We start from the raw sequence: 20,710 nt of genomic DNA, 5'->3' as shown, positions 1-20,710 counted from the left end.
GAGGCTGAGGCGCTTCACTGGAGCTATTCTCAGTGCATTGGGCCACACTGGAACCAACAGAGTCACCAGCTGCAAGAGGAGAAGAGGGAGAGAAGGGAGATTTGGAGGTGACAAAAGCAGATGGTCGGTTCTCCTGTGTGCCCTGATGGGGAATGGAACCCAGGGCATCCATATACTGGGCTGATGCTCTATCCGCTGAACCAACGGCCATGGCCTGCTATTGCTTTATTAACAACTTTAGTATGATTGGTATAATGCTTTCTGCTATGAAAATGACTAGAATTGACCTTTGAAATGAAAACTACATCTTAGAAATAGAGAAGTCCTTTAAAAATGTTAAACTTCTCTCTTAGCAAACAACAATATTGCCTGGGTTATAGAGTGTTTTTCAAACTTAAATGTCTCTAAAATAAGTTGTAGTTTAGATCAATTGCTTCTTAGTGTTTATGCAACATAGTACATTATTATCTATTTGGAGTATTAGTCAATACTTCAGTGGCCTGAAAGGCACCTAGCATAAGCAACCAGGGCTGCTCCAGCTTCTCAGGTCTGTTGATCACATCAGTTATCTACTCCCTACACTTTTACTTTACTACAAAATAATAAAAACAATAAAAAGAAATGCCTGAAATAATAGAAACAGGTTTGCTTTTGATAAAAGAGGGTAATATTTTTATAACACTATTTTTTTTTCTTTATAGGTCTTAAGTTCCTGTGAGCTACTGAGAATTTAACTCCTGAGCTTGGATAAATGGCCTTTGATCTACCCTTTCCTTTTATTTAAAAGGCTTTTAGAGAAAATGATATAACAATAAACTCTCTCTCTGAACTTCCCTAAAACACAATTCAGTATAAAAAAAATGAAGATATGCCAAATTTGTCTTTAGTTCCATCCAAAAAAGTTTAGTTCCTGGAACATTGGTTTCTTCTTACAATGGCCTCACCCTTCAAGGACATGACTGAAGCATGATAAGGTTGAAAGCAGTTACATTGAAAAATGGCTATAGTATCTGAATAGCTTAGGATAGATTTTGAATGGCAGGAGTCAGAAGTTATACTTTATAATAGGCCATTGTGATAGCAGTTCCTACTCATTCCATAAAAATGTGTATTATCATTGACTTCAATCTTCTTTGAACACATGTCAGGTAAGTTATGATTGGAGCTAACATGTATTCGTCAATATATGCTTCGCACTGGCTAAGTGTTAATTTTTTTTATGTGAAGCAAAGACATGCAGCTTTATTGTTAATGCAGGAACAGTAAATACTTTCAAAGGTAGAAATAATAAAAAACTTTAAGTTTTCATAAGGTAATTCCTCCATATAGAACCTAAAGATAGATGAGAGCTCCAGAATTTTCTTAAATACGTAAGTTGGACATAATATGATCAATTATTGCTCTAAATTTACTTTTTAGCCTGACCAGGCAGTGGCACAGTGGATAGAGCGTCGGACTGGGATGCGGAAGACCCAGGTTCGAGACCCTGCTGTCGCCAGCTTGAGCAAGGGCTCATCTGGTTTGAGCAAAAGCTCACCAGCTTGGACCCAAGGTAGCTGGCTTCAGCAAGGGGTTACTCCGTCTGCTGAAGGCCCGCGGTCAGGGCGCATATGAGAAAGCAATCAATGAACAACTAAAGGTGTCACAACGAAAAACTGATGATTTGATGCTTCTCATCTCTCTCCGTTTCTGTCTGTCTGTCCCTATCTATCTCTCTCTCTGACTCTCTCTGTCTCTGTAAAAAAAAAAAAAATTAAAAAAAAAAATTTACTTTTTAAAATTATTAATAAAACTATAGACACAGACAACAGTGTAGAGATTGCAGGGGGGAGTAGGAGTGGGGGAGGTGGAAGAGGAAAGACGGGGATAGATGGTGAGGGAAGGAAACTTGACTTGGGGTGGAAAACATTCAATTCAATATACAGATGTATTGTAGAAATGTACACCTGAATCCTGTATAATTTTATTAACCAGTGTCACCACAATAAATTCGATAAAAGATACCTCATGTAAAATTATATATTTTCTTCAGAAAATATGTTGTACAACTTGGCACAAAATCTATAGCTCTATAAAAATTGGTACATTTGCCAAGAGGTGGTGGAAAAGGTGAGAATTTCATTGTAGCAGTTATATATACAAACAGGTACAGGCTTATACAGATACTTTTCACTGTTCCATTATCTATTGCTGGATAAGAAACTATTGCAAAATTTAGGGACTTTAAATAGGCATTTTTATTATATTTCACTATTTTGAGTGTCAGGTATCTGAGCAGGGCGCTGCTGGGTAGTTCCTTTGTTTCACATAGCATCAGTGAGGTCACTGAGAGACATTCAGTGGTAGGTAGGCTGGTCTGGAGGATCCAATAAAAACCAGCAGGATTCAGCAGGGAATGCTACAAGGCAGGTCTTAGCTGGTACTAGTGACCTGAAGACATGCACAGTGGCCTTTCTGTGGGCATGGCAGTCCCAAGGTAGTTGAAGGCCTTACATAGCATCTCAGGCGTACGAGAGAGTATGTTCTAAGAGACCTCGGTAGAAGATGCAAGGTTCCTTATAGCTTAATCTGAAAATTCCAGATAGTTTCTTTTTGAAAATCCTCGTATTCTATTTTAAAAAGCAAGCCACTAGGGTCATCTCTGATTCAAGGGAGGAGGGAGAATTTGCCTTTACTTCTCAATTGAAGGAGGGCAAAGAGTATGAGGCGATCTTTAATTTATACACATGTAAACCAACTGATATAGCACCTAGGCACAGCAACAATCCCGACTTTCTATGTCCGGAATGTTCTTGGTGACAGACAGCATTTACTTCTGCAGTGTGTTCTAGTCCTCTCCTCATGGAAGTTGAATCCAAATCTCCAGATAAGAGAAATTAGATTCAGGTATTCTACTGCTGCCCCATTTTTTCTTCTCTAAGCCATGATAACCAAAATGTTTTTGTGTGTGTCTGATGTCTATTACTTATTACTATTACTTTTAGACTTTTCCTAGTCATGGATCAAAGTCAGAGCTCCAAGGGACATCGGAGATAACAGCTGTTCCTGTTTTACAGTTGAAATTTAGGTCTAAAGTAGCCGCGTGACCTGTTCAAGGTCAGAAGCTGATTAGGGACAGAGCCACAGCTGGCATCTCCCACCGCCCTGCTTGAAGACGGGAAATCCTGACTTATCTGTGGGGTGAGCATCCTGTTCACCTGATTCTTCCCCTAAAACGGCCCCGTTGGCCTTGATTCAGTCTATTTTATCATGAACCATTCTAAAAAAGAAACTATTTATTTCAAGTGCACCAATTTAATCTTGTATAACCTTTGCTATTCAACAAATATTTACTGAGTACCTGCCAAGTTCTGCACATACAGACATAGCTGCCTTCGACAGTCTTTCCTTCTTAGGTCATAATACAAAGTTCACAGTAGTTACTCTTCTCTGGGCCACTTATTCGATTATGCTGTTTCATCTTGAAGTACTTCTATAACAGATACCCCCAACCCACTCCTCACTTTTCATATAGAGAACATTAACTGGGCCAAGGATTCTGAGTCTTCATTCTACTCAGAGTGCCAAACTAGAGCGGGTATTATTTCAATTATTTCATATTGAACTGTCCACAGTTCAATATGAAAGTCTAATTGTTATTGCTTATTTTGTTTTGAGAGACCTTTGCTCACTAGACGAGGTGTCAGAAAGCTTTATTTACAGCACAGAAACTCCAGGTGGCTGCCCTAAATACAGTCTTCATAGCTTGGGTTTTCTGCTTATATGGTGCCCGGTCACCATTAGCTTTTGTCGTCTTCTGCTGCAGCTAATTTATCTTCCTCCTGGGCCAGCAGGGAGAAAGAGCGGTGTGGACAGGACTTGCCTGCGGACGGTGGATCCCTCCTTGACACCGGGTCCATCCCAGCCCGCCCTCCCGGAGCTGGGCGCGCTCACTCACTCCTCCCGCTCAGTGGGAAGGAGCCCCCGCCAGTGCTCTCCGCCCGGGGGTGGGAATGGGGGAGGATGGGGCTGGATAGGCAGCCGGCCCCGATCCACCCCAGGGGACCGCAGAGGCCGAATGAGGGCAGGCCTTCCGGAAGGGAACAGCGGACAGTGAGGTGTGTCCGCGGAGCCGCGGGCGGCGGCGCTCAGGCCGGGCGTGGGCAGTCCGCTCCCCCGGGCTCCGGCCCAAGGGGAGGAGGAGGAACCAGATGGGCGGGTTCAACTGTTGGCGGCGGCGGTCCCGGGGCCGCCGGCTCCTCCCCGCGAGTGTGCCTGTCCGCCGCTCGGCGCGCTGAGGCAGTGCGGCGGCGCCCGCCGAGGCTGCCGCCCAGCGCCCTCGCGGCGGCCCTGCCCCGGCCCCCGCGCTGCGGCAGCCCGCGCCCAGCCCGCGCCCGCAGCCCCCGGCCCGCGCCCAGCCCGCAGCCGCCTCTTCAATGGGCAACCTGCTCGGCGGGGTCAGCTTCCGCGAGCCCACCACTGTGGAGGACTGCGACTCCACCTGGCAGACGGACTCGGAGCCCGAGCCCGAGCCCGAGGAGCCGGAGCCGGAGCCGGGGCCGGGCGGCGGCGGCGAGGGCCCGGGGCAGGAGCCCGAGCAGCCCGCGGAGCCCCCGGAGCGAGCCGGCGGGCGGCCCCGCGCCAGTCCCGCGCCGGCCGAGGACGCCGAGGCGGCGGGCGCCGAGCAGGTACGCGGCCCCAGGGTGGCCTCGGGCTGGGCCGGGCGCCCGAGCCCCGGCGCCGGGAGGAAGGACGCCGCCGGCGAGAGGAGCGGGCGCCGAGCGGCCCCCGCGCGGAGGGTAGGGGCGCCGGGCGGCTGCTGGTCCTTCGCGGCCAGACCCCTGGGTGTCACCGGCCGCTCTGCTGCCCCGCGGACGGGGGCCTGCGGGGCCGGTGGCGCCGCGGCTGATCGCTGCCGACCTGGGGCCTGATCGCGGGCGCGACGAGGAAGTACCTCAAGGCAGAACCTAACTTGAATGGGTGTTTTCTTTGCCTCTGCGGCGCAGCTGGGTGGTACGAAGTGGGTGGGAGGAACCTGTCTAAAAATAGAGGCTGTGGAAACCGGTCTGGTGCGTGTTACTGGTGAAAATTACCCAGAATACGGGGGAGCGCCGCTGACCCGGAGCGAGCACTCGCCCCTCCGGGGGGTCCACAGCCGCCAAAAGTGCTGCAGAAGATCCCCATCCGAAGTTCAAACGCCACAGCTTTTACCCCAAGTAAGGTCTTTCCACCGAGTTCAGGGCACTCTTCAACAATCTTGTTTCACGCAGAGGACTTGTTGATCCAACAGTGCTCAAATCATTTGCCTAACACAATTTGGAAGAGAGGTTAGTAAGGAGATAAATATCCCTTGTAACCTCTGATGGAACTGAAAATAATTCAGAAAACTTGAAAAAGGAGGAACTAACCAACCCTCCGAGGTGGTGTGCCTGCCTCGTGGAGGTATTTTAAGGCTCGTTTTTCTTCACTTTAAGAAAAGGCCTTAAAGGAGATTCTCAAGTGCTGTTGCCATACTGACGATGAGAACCTGGTTGGGGTAGGTCTTGGGAGACTGGGAGGAGGAGGAGGAGACCAGGAATGTAAAGGCCCTCCTCTTTATCAGCTCTGGGAAAGAGAGCCAAAGTCACCTGTGAGCACAGGGTTCTCTGCTAGAGGAATAGCCCCCTAAATATATATTAAGGCAAAGGCTGTCTCCAACACCTTGTTGATCGCTGCTGTTTAGAGTAGGAAACAGTAGGAAAGAAAGTCTTAGTGCAGGCTCTATGCTAAACACGTTATTTCAATCAACTGCAATTTTGGGGGTGGGGTGGGAGTTGCTGTTTTTAATCCCCATTTTAAAGAAAACTGAGGCCTAGAGAAAAGCTTGCTCAGGATGATCTAGAGAGAACGGTGCAGACCCAAGTATATCTATCCCCAACATCATAGTCTTGAAGCTGTTGGAATTGTGACTATCGCTCTGCTCCTTGTGTTCGGGTTTGCTGCAGGTCATTTTGCATTGCGAGTTCAACACCATGAGAGTATTAGACACTGTATTATTCTGTGTTCTTCCCTTCCACTTGTCTCCCAATTAAGTAACCTTCTAAAGAAGTTTGAGTTATCAAAACACACCAGCTCAGATTCAATCCAGCGAACCAGGCCCGTCTGTATAAACCAATTTGATCATTCATGTTTCAGTCCGTTAATGTCAACCGCAGTACATGGTAGACCATATCAGCCCTCCCTTTTTTCCTTTAATGATTAATCTTTCTTGTTGGTATCACTACCTAACTTCTACATTTTAATTTTGCTTTTTGACTATCAACCTCATTTGTTCCCTACTCCACACAGTCCATTCATTTACAAGCACTACTGGAGCCACCTTAAAAGTCTGCCTCACACTGACTACTTCTCGCCACCTCCCAGTCCAAGTGAATATTTGACAAGTGATGGTGATATTAATTCAGATGAGGAAGTCTAGGGAGGAAGCAGCTTCAGAGGTTAAATCAAGAATTCTCTTTGAGTTTGATACCTTATTGGAAGTCCAAGTTGAGTAGTTAATTCTATCTGTGAGTGGAACCTCAGTCCAGGACTGGAGTCCTCAGCATATAAGATTGGTGGTAGTTAAAATCATGAGATGATTAAATCAAGGAGTGATGAAGAATGAGAACTAAGCAATGGGCACACCTCAGTTAGAGCAGCATGTGAAGAGGGGGCGGAGCCAAGAGGGGCTGATGGGGAGGGAGGGGGTGAACAATGAGGTAGGAGGAAAACCAGGGTAGGTGTGGTATCTGACAGTGTTTGAGGAAGGAGTAGGGCATTCACGGGCCCAGTGCTGCTGAAAAGTCCCGAGCTGAGCACTGAGAAATTGTTGGGTAAGGTGGAGATTTGTTAGTGACATTCTCAAGTGCTGTTGCCATTCTGAGGATGAAATCCTGGTTGGGGTAGGTCATGGGAGAATGGGAGGAGGAGGAGACAAGGAATATGAACAACTCTGGTGTCTGTTTTACTTATAAAAGGGAGCAGAACTATGGATCTGTAATTGAGGGGGGGACTTGGGATAAGGAAGTTTGTGTATGTTTAGGATTAGGGATGCTACAGCATGTTTGCTGAGGGGAATGAGTCAGAAGAGAGAGATTTTGATGATACAGGAAATAGGAAAAATATGTTAAGGAACAGAATCCTTCCCTGGGCAGGTGAAAAAGAGATGGAATAGAGAGTGCAAAAGGTACATTTAGAAGTTGGAGGAGGCAGTCGTTCTTATGGTAATCTTGGGCATTAGGTAGCGCATGAATTGTTACTTTCATTTCACAGATAATAAAACTAAGATTCAGTTAAGTGATCTGCTTAAGGCCTCACAAATAAGTAGCAGAATTGAGACTCAGCCCAGGTTTCCTGCTTCCAAGTAGTGATCTTTTACTTTTAGTGGAGCTGCAATGGATTTCTACCTAAGTAGTTGAACTTGGAGCCCAAAGCATGAGATTCTAGTTCCTTCAGTATCATTGAGCTCTGGGTCTTGTTCAGCTTCTCTAAGCCCGTGTTACCTTGTTTGTAAGATGGAAACGCTAAAACTGCCAGCCAGGTGTGTTAGAAGAATCAAATGAAATATTATACATGTAAATGCTTTGTAAATGGAAAAGCGCTTCCTATACAAGTGTAGGATGATGATTCATGTGGTTATAGCTCAGGCTAAATAGATCAGCAACTTGCTAGGCAGAGCTATTTTGAAGCGTGGCAAGGACCAGAATTTAAGCTTTATCTTGCTTATGTAACATGACAGAGTAGCTAATGTTAAACATCAGAGAATGTGGTGTTAAAAGTATCTCTAAACTTGTAGTAATAGTGAGATTCACAGCACTTCAACAATGTGCAAAACTTGTTTAGAAGATGCCATTCTATCAACACAGATGTGGGTAGGGGATGATGAGAAACGGATTGGGGCAAAGCTCATAATGGATGTTGAGATCTAACTTTGTCTTCTATTTTATTATTGTCATCAGCCTCATTGTTCTGGCGGACACTGGATACACAGCACTGTCTTATCCATTATTGTACTATGTTTAGTTTACATATAGAATGTAAATTGATTGCATTGACCTACATCTTATATTTTAAAATGTACTTCATGGTGGTGGGAATCTTCTTTCGAACATAAATAGTATGCCACATAAGTCTCACTACAATCTGAAGTTTATTCCATTTGAGAGCTGCTTTTCATTTCTTTGTGTTTTTGTTATTATATTGTATTATCACTGAATTAGTAGATTAGTCATGCCATTGTGTATTTGTTATAGTGCTACGAAGAATGGAGTTTAGAAAACTGTTTATTTTGTTTTAAAAGCCTCTTTTTATTACATAAATATTACTTGATTTCCAAATGCAGCTAAATATTGCAAAAGTAATGTCAAATTTCTATGTTGAATTTTTATCTTATTCTTTTTTAGTATTATATATTCTAAAATAAGTTGGGTCACAGAATCACTTGTGTAATCTATGGTAAAATATATGTCTTAAATTCATATCGAGTTCTGTTTCTGATATTGATCCAGAACGCTTTGCCCCTCTACACTTGTGGTAAATAACAAAGCTTTTATTTAGTAAAACACCTTGGGACAAATGTTATTGTTCAAATTAGGAAGACAGAATGCCAACAAATGTTGTTAGTAAGCATTATTAAAAGAACATTTATGTTTTCAATAATCTGGACAGCTCGACACTCTTTAGGCTTTCTTTATGGATGTTCATTGTTTTAAGTCTGTTCTGGAAATTTCTCACTGAAATGATCTTACCTCAACATGTGAATGGAATTTCACTTTGTGTTTTAGGGTGCCGATTCCACTGAAGCAGCTGCCAAACCAAAGAGAAGTTTTTATGCTGCGAGGGATTTGTACAAATACCGGCATCAGTACCCAGTAAGGTTTAGAATGTTGTGGTTTTTTTCTCTAAAATGAATGTAAAATATTTCCCTTCTGTTTTTCTTCTTTTGTGCTGCCAGTGAGCAAACGCACAAGAAGGGTCTTCGTGCTTTTTTTTTTGTGTATGTCCATAAGCTGGAGATTGACTTATTTTTTCCTTTAGCAGAACTTTAAAGATATCCGATATCAAAATGACTTGAGCAATCTTCGCTTTTATAAGAATAAAATTCCATTTAAGCCAGATGGTGAGTAATCTGCTACCTTGGTAAAATGCAAAGTGTAAATAATAAGTACACCTCGTTATTCTTTGTTTATTCCGTAGTCAGTACATTCTCAATGCATTTGTTCATCGATTGATTTACTTTGCTATGCAGTCTAATGTGTCCCCAAAGTCGTAGACCCTGGAGTTGTGAGCACCACTTGGCAAATTCTGGAGGCATAGTGCAGAATAGCAATACCCTCCCCCTCCCTGCCTACAGTGTCTATTTGAAAGGTAGTGGGGACCATTATTGTGAGTGGAAAGGAGGGGACAGTTTTAAAACCACAGAAAATTAGATTATTAAAGACACTAGAGATCAAATTCAGCTTTCTCGTTTTAAATCTAAGGTCCCTAGGCCTTACATCTTGAATGGCCGATGTGTTGGGTCACTCAGTTGTAGAGTTGGGTCTAGGTTCCAGAGTATTTTTTTTTTTTTGCTAAGTCATACCTGAAAATTACTTAGACCAGTGGTCCCCAACCTTTTTTGGGCCACGGACCGATTTAATGTCAGAAAATATTTTCATGGACCAGCCTTTAGGGTGGGACGGATAAATGTATCACGTGACCGAGACAAGCGTCAAGAGTGAGTCTTAGACGGATGTAACAGAGGGAATCTGGTCATTTTTTAAAAATAAAACATCGTTCAGACTTAAATATAAATAAAACGGAAATAATGTAAGTTACTTATTCTTTCTCAGCGGACTGGTACCAAATGGCCCACGGACCGGTACCGGTCCGCGGCCCGGGGGTTGGGGACCACTGACTTAGACCATAATTGAAAAGTGATGCATATATTAGAATTATCTTTCCTGTAGACTTTCAGATTCAGGAGGCAGGGAGCTATAGCAGTCCTAGTTCAGTGTTCCAATATCCTGGGAACTACATACAGCAGCTCTCCATTCAACTCGGCCAAGTACACTTCACTTGCCTCCTCCTTCACGACTCCACAGTTGCCCTCCTAGGTCTTTTCTAAACCTTCTGTCAGAGGATGCAGCCGCTATGGTAATACGCATATTTCACTGAGGCACCATGCTATGATTCATGGTAGGCTCCTCATTTTATCCAGGTCACACCAGCCAAGCTGGCTTCTCTAGGAACTGAGCCAAAGCCATAGCATTGTGAGTCAGGAACGAGGGTCACGGATTGCAAAACTTTCCAAGTGGCAGGACCTTGCCGTCTTGTCAGTTAACTGGAGGAAGGATAGCTAAGGGCTGGTGGAGTGGGTTTGGAGGAGGAATTCCCTGTTCTGTGCCCTGAAAAACACACCAGTGGGAGGTAGGACTTCACATTGCTGAAGTGGCTAGATTCACTTGTCTTTAGTTTTCTGGTGTCCCAAAAGTCTGCTCTGATTTGGAAGGAAGTCTCTGGAGAAAAAAATGTTCTGTTGTATTTATTCATTATATAAAACACTGTTTTATTTACTAATTGAAATAATATTAATTAAATTATTAGGTTTTTTTTTAATGAGAGGAGGGGAGATAGTGAGACAGACTCCCACCTGCACCCCAGTCGGGATCCATCTGGCAACCCCCATCTGGGGCCCTGCTCAAATCAACCAAGCTATCCTCGGCACCTGAGGCCAACGCTCGTACCAGGCAAGCTATCCTCAGCAGCCCCTGGGGCAGAGGCTTGGACCAACCAAGCCACTGGCTATGAGAGAGGAAGAGAGAGAGAAGAGGGGAGAGGGAGGGGAAGGAAAGTAGATGGTTGCTTCTCTTGTGTGCCTTGACCCAGAAATTAAACCCAGGATGTCCATATGCCAGGATGTGCCAGGGCCCTCTATCCACTGAGCCAACCAGCCAGGGCTATATTTATTTATTTATTTATTTATTTATTTATTTAGCATACACATGTGCGTGAGAGAGACACACACATAGACAGCCAGGAAGGGAGGGAGATGAGAAGCATTAAGTCACAGTTGCGGCACCTTAGTTGTTCATTGATTGCATTCTCATATGTGCTCATTCTCCAACCGAGCCAGTAATCCCTTGTTCAAGTCAGTGACCTTGGGCTCAAGCCAGCGACCTTGGGCTTAAGCCAGTGACCATGGGATCATGTCATTGATCCCACGCTTAAGCCGACAATCTCATGTTCAAGCTGGTGAGCGTACACTCAAGCCAATGACCTCAGGGTTTCAAACCTGAGACCTCAGCATCCGGGTTGACACTCTACCCACTGCGCCACCCTTGGTCAGACTATAAATTCTTATAGGGGAACAATAGAATGTGGTAAAGAGAGCTTACTCTTTGAAACTAGAAAGATCTGTGTTTTATTTCTACATTTTTTCTTGTATTTTTGTGTGACTTTGAATAAATCACGCAACTTCCTCTTAGTAAAATGGAGGTAATAACACTAATTTGGGAGGGATCAGTGAAGATTAAGGTGGATGATGTATGCTATATTAATATGGACCCAACATATGGTAGGTACTCAATAACTTTTTCTTTCATTTTTTAATTCCTCTTCTTCCTTGCTTCTCTCCTTCTCTTTCTCTTCTCTCATTTCTTTCTTTTTTCCTGAGATTTATTTCAAATTGATCCTATTTAGTGTTTGAAGAACTCAATGACCCTTTAGGGCCAGGACTGGTACAGGGCCAGATAGTAAATATTTTCAGCTTTGTGGGCTATATGGTCTCTGTTGCAGCTACTAAACTCTGCTATTCTAGTATAAAATACATAAATGAATTTTATACATTTGTGCATGGGTGTGTTCCAGTAAAACTTTATTTATAAAACAGATGTCAGACTGTAGTTTGTCAACCACTGCTTAAGAGTTATGCTGTTCAATAGAACTTTCTGCAATTTGAGGTATCAGGTTTCTTTAATGAGATTTATTATATAACTCAGTATATATCATAGGGAATTCATCTTTTAAAAACTTTATTGTTGTGTGCCGTTATTAATCTTGAAAAACTTTTATTATAAAGCTTAAGTGATTAAATCTTAAAATGCCTTCAACAATGTTTTAAATGTCTGATTCATTTTCTGAATTTTTACTGTTTAGGTGTTTACATTGAAGAAGTCCTAAATAAGTGGAAAGGAGATTATGAAAAACTGGAGCATAACCACACTTACATTCAGTGGTCAGTTATACAATATCTCTTGAACCCTGTCCTATTTAATCATGTGTGCTTTCCAGATGTTAATGTCAAAATATTGTTTTTCTAAAATATAGGCTTTTTCCTCTGAGAGAACAAGGCTTGAACTTTTATGCTAAAGAACTAACTACATATGAAATTGAGGTAATGCAAGCTCATTTTATTTTATATGATATGGCCAAAAATATATATACTTCTTTTATTGGCCTGGTTACTACCGAATCATTGCAGCTGACTCTTTCTTTTCATTAGGAATTCAAAAAAACAAAAGAAGCAATTAGAAGATTTCTCCTGGCTTATAAAATGATGCTAGAATTTTTTGGAATAAAACTGATTGATAAAACTGGGAATGTGGCTCGGGCTGTTAACTGGCAGGAAAGGTTCCAGCATCTGAATGAGTAAGTACAGCCCCTGCCGTCGGCGCGGGGGAGGGTGTCTGCGTGTTCCCGTCCCGCGGTTGGAATTCTCCGTGGGTCAGGGAAACAGCCAGTAGACGGATCCAGGAATTGGAATTTAGAAGCTAGTCCGAAATGCATTTCATTCCCTGTTCTAGATTCTGAAACAAAACAACAAAAAAGAATGAAATTCCAAGTAGAAATATGGCTATTTAGCCTTGGAGCTGGTTTTCCCCGTGGGCTCTCCGCTGCCCACGGCCAGGGCGGCCTCCTCCCCTTTTCAGGCCACTGTGCCTTGGCGTTTAGATTATTGTTTGTGCACCGTTTTCCGAATCCCTCTGCTCGCTTGTAAGCTTCTGTCCCTGAAGCGTGGTGCCTTCTTAGATTAAATCCATGAATTAAGCCTATGACATAAAAATTGTTTTATAAGACTGAGATATTCTTATACATTTTACTAAAAAAGAGGAAAAATTAGAATCTTTCTATTTAGGACCAAAAGGCCATTTTTGATTAATAACTCTCAAAACCTATGAAGGAAATTGTAACAGTTTATTTGGAATTGATTTGCTGTATTCTTTTGCTTAGATACTTATAACTTTAATTAATACTTATAGTACCCAGTGTTTATTTTTTCTTATTATTTTCTTTACATGTAAACTGGCTATTTTTCCTTTTTTAATTATAGGTGACTTATGAGTGCTGAACTCGAAAACCAACAGTTTTAAAGCATGTTATAATTAGCTGACCTGGGCAAGTGCTAAGAGAAAATAATTAAAACTACCTAAGAAATTTTTCTTTGTCCAAAACAAATCAGAATTTTGTGCATCAAATTAATTAAAATTTTTTTGTCTTTCTAAACCTTTATCTTGCTTTAGTAAAATAAGTATTAATTAATGTTTAAGCCTTTCTTTTACTTTTATTAGTTATAATCAACACTAATAACATGGTGGCTTGTACTAAAATACTGAAGATATGGGCAGAAACGCATTGTGATCCTGATTAGAAGATCCGTTAACTCATAAGTCAAGTTAAATTTGATTTAAATAGGGCACTCAAAGCAGAGTATATAAACTAGGCAATGCCGGTAGCTGTCTCTGGATAGTTTCTTATGTCATACTGTCAAAGCTGTGTGCAAGTAGCGTGTTGACCTGAAGGATGGTAGAAGTCAGTCTTTGGAGAGGACTGAATAGTACTTCATCTTTCATATACTCATGTTTATTGTTTCAGAGAATCTCTGTTCTTGGTTGGAATAGCAATCTTGTTTAGCTAATGTTTCTTGAATGAATAAATGATGAGCATATGTTTGTCACCTTATCCTCCATGGTGTTATATTGTCCGATCCTCTAATTGGTATCTGGAAATAGGGCCCTTCTCAAGGTTTTGGTTAGATAACCTCCTGGGTTGAGTCAGGGGAGGGGAGTCTGAACTCCCTGTCATGTCTTCCCCCTCCGCCTCCTGCAGCTTCCTCACTTTCCACCACCCATTGTCTCTCTCTTACTTTTCCCAGGTTATTGCATAGAGCTTTTTCAGCTGTGAATTAACTGCCTTAGCAAATCTTCTAGAAAAACAACTTTTCTTTGAGGTTCAGTTGCCAAAAAACTGTATTGACTAGATTGGACACATTATAGGGGATTATAAGAAGACTTCTATTCCATTTTTTCCCCCTTCTGTTGGGTTCTTTTCTGATTCATCCTTCAATGTCATAACTTATTTGTGTTTTAATTTGTATGACATCTTGAGTTTCCAAGAGTAGGTAGGGAACTTACATATTTAAAGTAGCCCAGCAGACAAAAAATGTTGAATGAAATAATGTTCATTGAACAAGTGGCCCATGGCTGAAAGAGGTGAAATATTTTCAAACATGACAGAATAGATATATAAACCAATCACTAAGATGCATTTGGAGTCGTATTGTAGACTCTGAAATCTCTGACTTTTATTGTCTGTCTTCAGGTTCTTGCCTTTTGTGTATTCTCTCTTCATCGACTTGGTCTTCCTGACGACCTGAGCCCTTACCTCTGTCTGGAAGCCTAGCTTCTCTTGTTATCTGCTGTATATAACCCCAAAGACTGCTTCGGGATTAAGGGGGGTTTTAGCTGCTCTTCTGCCTTCCATTTTGTCTTTATTTGTGACATTTATTTCAAATCGTATTTGAAACATCCAACTTCTTTCTTCTATATTTTTTTCCCATAATCCTGATCTTTATTCTCTTCAACCCAAGTTTTGGTCCTTTTTAATTTTTACTTAAATATTTTTAATTGGAGAATGTATAACTATAGATAAATGTGTACAGAATGTTTATTTTGGCCTTTTATCTTGGATTGGGTATGTGAAATTGAGCTGGTTGCAAATATAGTAAACTTTGTTGTGCTATGTAACTCCTCATTGGGATTTAAAAAATATATTCTTTCACTTTTCCCTACTTCCCATCATTATAGACTTATGAGGCAGATGTTGCCCAAGAGTTTTATCACTTAAATTGTGAGTATGCAGAATTTATATTAACCTAGCAACCAAGCCACCTGCCATTTAAAGGGACATTGTCTTAACTTCACCTGAATTTGTGTCTCAAAATACCCCTACTTTCTAACTATTAAAAAGTATAGATTCATAAGACTGAAACATATCTGTGCTATGTTTTACCCTTTGAATCTTCAAGGAATTGAATATTAAGATAATATTTTTTTGGTAAACATCCCGGAGGATGGTGACAGTTAAAACTGCCCAAATCCTTAAGGCTTTTGTTTTGTCCAAACAAACTTTCTTATTAAAATATGAGACCATGGAACCACTCTCGTTTCCCTCAAATAATTCAATATCATCCTTCTCCATTCTTCCTGAATAAGTCACTAGTTACTCCTAAGTGAAATACTCCAAGCACTTTTGGAAGCCAGGACAGGTATATGCCATGCTTGTGTAAAGTGTAGTGTCTGAGGTATAAAAGATGTTATAGGAAGTTAGAAATCAGTGATAGTTATGGTTGTGTTGCAGTATTGGGTAAACAAATACCTGGGTTGTTGATGACAACACATGATTAATGGATGTACAGTAGTTGAAGATTCCTTTAGGATGCAGCCAGCCATGTGTGATGAGGCAACTATTGGGCTGAGTGAAGTGGGGAGGTAGATTATGAATTGTGATAAAGTAGGATTGGGAAGCATTCATGGTCGTGGCCTTAATACTGGGACAGGAAAAAGTTGACAGTGCAATGACATCTTCAGAATCAGTGTCATTGGTAGGAAAATTTAAAATTCTCTGCTAGGGAGAGAGGAGGAGCGAAAGGCCAGAGATGGAAGAGAATTAAGTTATTAAGGTAGGATAGGTACAAATATGGTGGTTCTTAATACCGAATCTTTAAATAATAATAATATTAATATTAAATAGTATCTATTATTTATTGAGTATCACATGGCCTGTATATTTATCAGCTCATCTGATTCTTACAACAGTCCAGTGAAGTCCAGCAAATGAGGGTAGAGGATCGGAGCCCTCGCGAGTCATCGCCGTCTGACATAGCTGTGAGCGGCAGAGCCAAGGTGTGAGCTCAGGTCTCACTCCGCAGCCCATGCTCTTGAATGTTACAGTATGCTCCGCTAATAAGTCAGTGTTGCATTTTTTGTCAGAATTGTTCTAGCAAGGAAGACTGGTTTTTTGTGGCTTTTCTTAGGAGCTGGCTAATATGGTAGATTTTGCTGACCAGTTGATACTGCAAATGATACCTTTCAGTTAACAGCTCCTATTGTGTGTAAGTTCAGTACTGGTTACGTGTTACAGGTACTGTACACTGCTGTTGTTGAAAATAAGTAACTCTAGTAGGTCACTCATCCTCACTGAACTTAAGAAAGAAACAGTTCAACATCAGTGGGAATAAATTTTAATCTAAATATTTTTCAAATTTGAAGAACTTAAGAAACAAGAAGAATGTATATTGTGTGTTTGAGTTTCACATGATTGACCTTACACTGAGGAATAGGGGTTCAATGCCTTCTAATTTATTTTTCTTATTGGGTGTCTCTAATGACTTTTAGTAAAGTCATTACAAGGCTTATTTCTATGGCTTACAGTTCCATGAAAAATGTTTTCCCAGTCAGTTTTATTCTGCCTCCCTCCCCCTGGTCCCCCCCCCCCTCATTTTATTCAATCCTCTCTTCCAGGTCCCAGCACAACTACTTAAGAATCACCCGTATTCTTAAAAGCCTCGGTGAGCTTGGATATGAAAGTTTTAAATCTCCTCTTGTAAAATTTATTCTTCACGAAGCTCTTGTGGAAAATACTATTCCCAACATAAAACAGAGCGCGCTGGAGTATTTTGTTTATACAATTAGAGACAGGAGAGAAAGGAGAAAGCTCCTACGGTTCGCCCAGAAACATTACACGCCCTCAGAGAATTTCATCTGGGGGCCTCCGAGGAAGGAAGAGTCAGAAGGAAGCAAAGCCCAGAAAATGCCCTCTCCGCCCGCCTCCGGTCCTAACAGTCAGACTTCTATGCACAAAAAATCGAAGGACTCCAAAAATTCCTCCTCAGCTGCTCATGTAAACAGCAAAACAGCTGAAGACAAAAAAGGAGCATCTCGAGAGCCTGGAGAAGAGACAGACAGGCCCAGCACAGAGCCCAGCAGGGAGGCTGCCAGGCCCAGGAACCCGGAGAAGGATGGGAATGCCGAAAATTCAGATTCTCCACCAGAAAAAACAACAGACGCTGCCGCAGAGAAAAAAAGTGCATCACCTCCTGAAAAAGAGGAAGAAGGTGAAAATCATAACAAAGACTGTGAAAATCCTGGAAGTACAGGTTCCCAGGACGATGTACGATCAGAGTGAATTATCAGAAACCCATGAGCAGTTTAGGTCAGGGAGGTGAAAAGTGCTAATATAATAGTTTATCCTGAGGAACCCAGGTCACATTGCACATTGTAGCCAACTGTTGGTGAGTTATGTTGAAAGCTTTTTGTTGTTTTTTATCTTGGATGACAGTAAGTTTAATAAGATGTTTTAAGACAAGACCCAATAAATGAGTGTATTCTGTAACACTTTTAAGATACGAGTTTACAAACACTACTCTATACAAATTCATGTGTCTAGAAACAATCCTGTAGTATTTGGGATATCAGATACATTCTTTTGAGAGGTGACAGTCTACCTGAAGAAAACCAGCAGGATAATTTCATGATGTTGCCACACCTTTGCTTGGTTTATGGGTTAATTTTTTTTTAAGCTGGGAGACTGGTCTTCTCAAATGTATTCAGAAAGTAATCTGCATTCCTTCATCACAACACATAGATATGTTAATTTTAAACTTCTGATAGCTGAAATGGTGTCCTTGTCCTCTCCCCAGCCCCATGCCAGCCCTGCTGTCTTTTCCTCGCCCCCTCCCTCCGCACCCCCCTCCTCCCACCCTCAGTCAGCCAGCCTGTGCGTTTCTGGGTGCATCCGGATGAATTCCTATAATGAAATTTAAACGGATGGAACAGAGGGGGACTTTCAACTGTATGATTTCGAGAATTTGCTTTGCTTAAAGTAATAAAAATGCTTTTCTCTATTAAGTGCTTAAAATTTATTTTTTGATGCAAACACCCAAGAAAAGAATTTTGCCTTCTGTGGCTGTTCCATATAAATTCGGTGCTTGTTTCTGAGTGTAAATGACTAAAGAATTAAAAATAAAAGGAAACTGGTTATTTTCAAATGCAAGCCTCTTGTACTAGCAACAAGGCAGTGGTCCCTGAAACCAGGAATATCTCAGTGTTATGTGGATTCTGAAATTAATAATATTGCTTAGTTCATAGCATGTCGTTTTAAAAAAGAATTACAATTTGATTCATCTCTAAATTGTCAAACCTTGAAATTGAGAACAGTTGAAATTCCATATATTCAGATTTAGTAAGCACTTAATGTGTTAATATTGGTGAAGAGCAAATAATTTTATTTCGTGTAATATTTTAACTATTAGGAAAAATCAGAAACACTGGTGAGAAACAAAGTATGCATACAAGTACAGTTAAAGCAATGAATACATTTTTTTCCCTTTATTTTATTTAGAAAAGAATGACTTTTGTATGTCTCTTAGACTTTTAGGAAAAGTTATCACTTTTACCCCCGAGAATGTTTACTATGTCATCTTTTTAATCACATCATATATCATCTTCAGTTACATTTACTGATCAGAGGATTTTAAGCAGAGCATTTCTAAAAATAAACACACCGAGAGTATGCCTTTAGAAATATGATTTTATTGCTTTGAAGTTTACATGAAATATCACAGTTGCTCAAACTTGACTTTTTTTTTATATGAATGTTAGTAACACTCATGTTGTATATCATTCCAATAAATATTGAACATTTACCCTTTTTGGTTCCCAAAATATACCAATTTTTGCTTTCTACTATTTTGTCGAGTGATCATTAGGATTTGGAGACACATGTCTGCTTTTGCATTTCATTTTTTTTTTACATGGACCCTCTAATATGGTGCTTGTAGCATTGTTTCCATAGGATTCAATAAACAGTTTTGTAGGGTTAGGTAGTGAGCATAAGTTGTCACATTGGGCTGAATTGTAGGAATACAATTAATTTAATTCAAAATATCTTAGCAGTATTGCATACATGATAAAGAAGTTAGACTGTTTTCTAAGTGCATAATGTTAAGAACTTGTGACCAGATATTAAGATAGTAAACAGTGGACAGATACTAAAATAAAAGAATCTCATCAGAATTACTTAGAAAGTGTAGTATATCAGAACACCTAAACATCAAAACATTTTATTCAAAATTTAACTTTTAAAATATTATTCCTAATTAGGGTTTTGATTGGATTTACCATTTAATTTGAGAACATTTTGTCTCAAGGGAAAAACTGCCTGGCTTTCATTTAAAACAGTGGCTTTTTCCCACCATGTTGTTTTTTAAATGCATATTCACATGTAACAGTATGATTCCTATATTTAATCTATAAGTAATTTATGAGAACTATTCAGTGGAGAACAAGGGAGAGGACATTATTTCTTTTGCAGATAAAAATTATGAGTGTCTGAATTTTTTTCTATTAAGAATACTTTGTACATTTAATAGTTTTTAAAATAAAATCTATAGATATATATTTATGTGTGTCTTAGATATGAAACAACCTCCTGGCTTTGACTTTGTTGTTTGGTATCTTTAAAAACTACCATATGCTTACAGAAATTTACTGAGAAGCTGTTATAAAAATGCAGTGAAGCATGGCCAAATAGCTAGAAACATTGTTGAATCTTTGCAAATATATAGACTTTATTATTGTACCATGGACTGTGAGGATACTAAATATTGGCTATTGATAAAATACTAACTTGCATTTCATGGCAAATTGATGTTATAGCGCTTGGTTAGTCTAGTATGTTTCTAATATTTTGTGCTTTCATATCTCTTAGGGAGAAAATATATGTGAAAATATTTTGAAATATTGTAAAGTGATATAAGATATATGTCAGTACAGTAAAGGTTTATAACAATAATATTGTACCATTATATATTTTCATGCTCGATCTCATAAAAAATTCAAAATAATTATGATAGAAGTGAAAAATAGGTCTGCTTTACCTAAACCAGGTCTAGTTCTCAGTTCAAAAATAACCTTGTGTGGTTTTATTTTAAATTTAGTTTTTGAGACTACTTATTTTCAGCTTCAAGGAGAAAATAAAACCTACAACTCAGGAGTTACTAGAGAAGTTCTGATTTATTTTTAGCTTATTAAATATATAAAATCTGAAGATGCCATAGTACCTGTACCTATCACAGTCATTATGTTTCGTATTTTGTTGTATACAATTACCTACTTGGGTTTTAGCTTTTATACTTTAATCTGAGTGAAAGTGATCTAGTGAATAAAGAAAAACAGTACAGTGTTACATATGCTTCAAAAATCATTTTAGAAAGTAAACTTACATATCAAGTGGTTAAAAAGAGTTGAACTGATGGATAGAGAGTATTTGGTTAATTGTTTAAAGTTACATTTCTAAAGTTTGTATTAGTTATGGTTGAGTCTATAATCTACTGAGTAACTAAATCAAGCCGGTCTTTTTTTGTTTGTTATTTAGAATATGTACTCTTATTGATCAA

The 20,710-nt window shown here is 40.3% G+C and overlaps 1 protein-coding gene across 2 annotated transcripts; it reads left to right on the top strand.

The window, feature by feature from the left end:
• The first annotated feature begins 4,278 nt into the window (after nucleotides 1–4,278).
• Nucleotides 4,279–19,275, top strand: OGFRL1 (opioid growth factor receptor like 1). Of its 2 annotated transcripts, none has more exons than XM_066359081.1 (7): nucleotides 4,279–4,667; nucleotides 8,781–8,867; nucleotides 9,037–9,115; nucleotides 12,133–12,211; nucleotides 12,304–12,370; nucleotides 12,479–12,624; nucleotides 16,776–19,275. In XM_066359081.1, exons 1-7 carry the CDS (start codon nucleotides 4,416–4,418, stop codon nucleotides 17,437–17,439), a joined length of 1,374 nt encoding a protein of 457 aa, XP_066215178.1. In that variant the 5' UTR covers nucleotides 4,279–4,415; the 3' UTR covers nucleotides 17,440–19,275. The 2 variants fall into 2 exon arrangements, with proteins under 2 accessions (XP_066215178.1, XP_066215177.1); XM_066359080.1 differs by having other exon boundaries at nucleotides 9,034–9,115.
• Nucleotides 19,276–20,710: the final 1,435 nt, after the last annotated feature.

Source organism: Saccopteryx leptura, chromosome 1 (genome assembly GCF_036850995.1).
Source record: "Saccopteryx leptura isolate mSacLep1 chromosome 1, mSacLep1_pri_phased_curated, whole genome shotgun sequence".
In the NCBI taxonomy this organism is placed as follows: Eukaryota; Metazoa; Chordata; class Mammalia; order Chiroptera; family Emballonuridae; genus Saccopteryx; species Saccopteryx leptura.
This window is presented reverse-complemented; position numbering and strand designations above follow the sequence as displayed.

Excerpts from the sequence above, each read along its gene's own strand:
- OGFRL1 (XM_066359080.1), top strand. The coding sequence starts at position 4,416 with ATGGGCAACCTGCTCGGCGGGGTCAGCTTCCGCGAGCCCACCACTGTG. Across the intron at positions 8,868-9,033 it reads AATACCGGCATCAGTACCCA|CAGAACTTTAAAGATATCCG; the intron begins GTAAGGTTTAGA and ends TTTTTCCTTTAG. Across the intron at positions 12,625-16,775 it reads AGGTTCCAGCATCTGAATGA|GTCCCAGCACAACTACTTAA; the intron begins GTAAGTACAGCC and ends CCTCTCTTCCAG.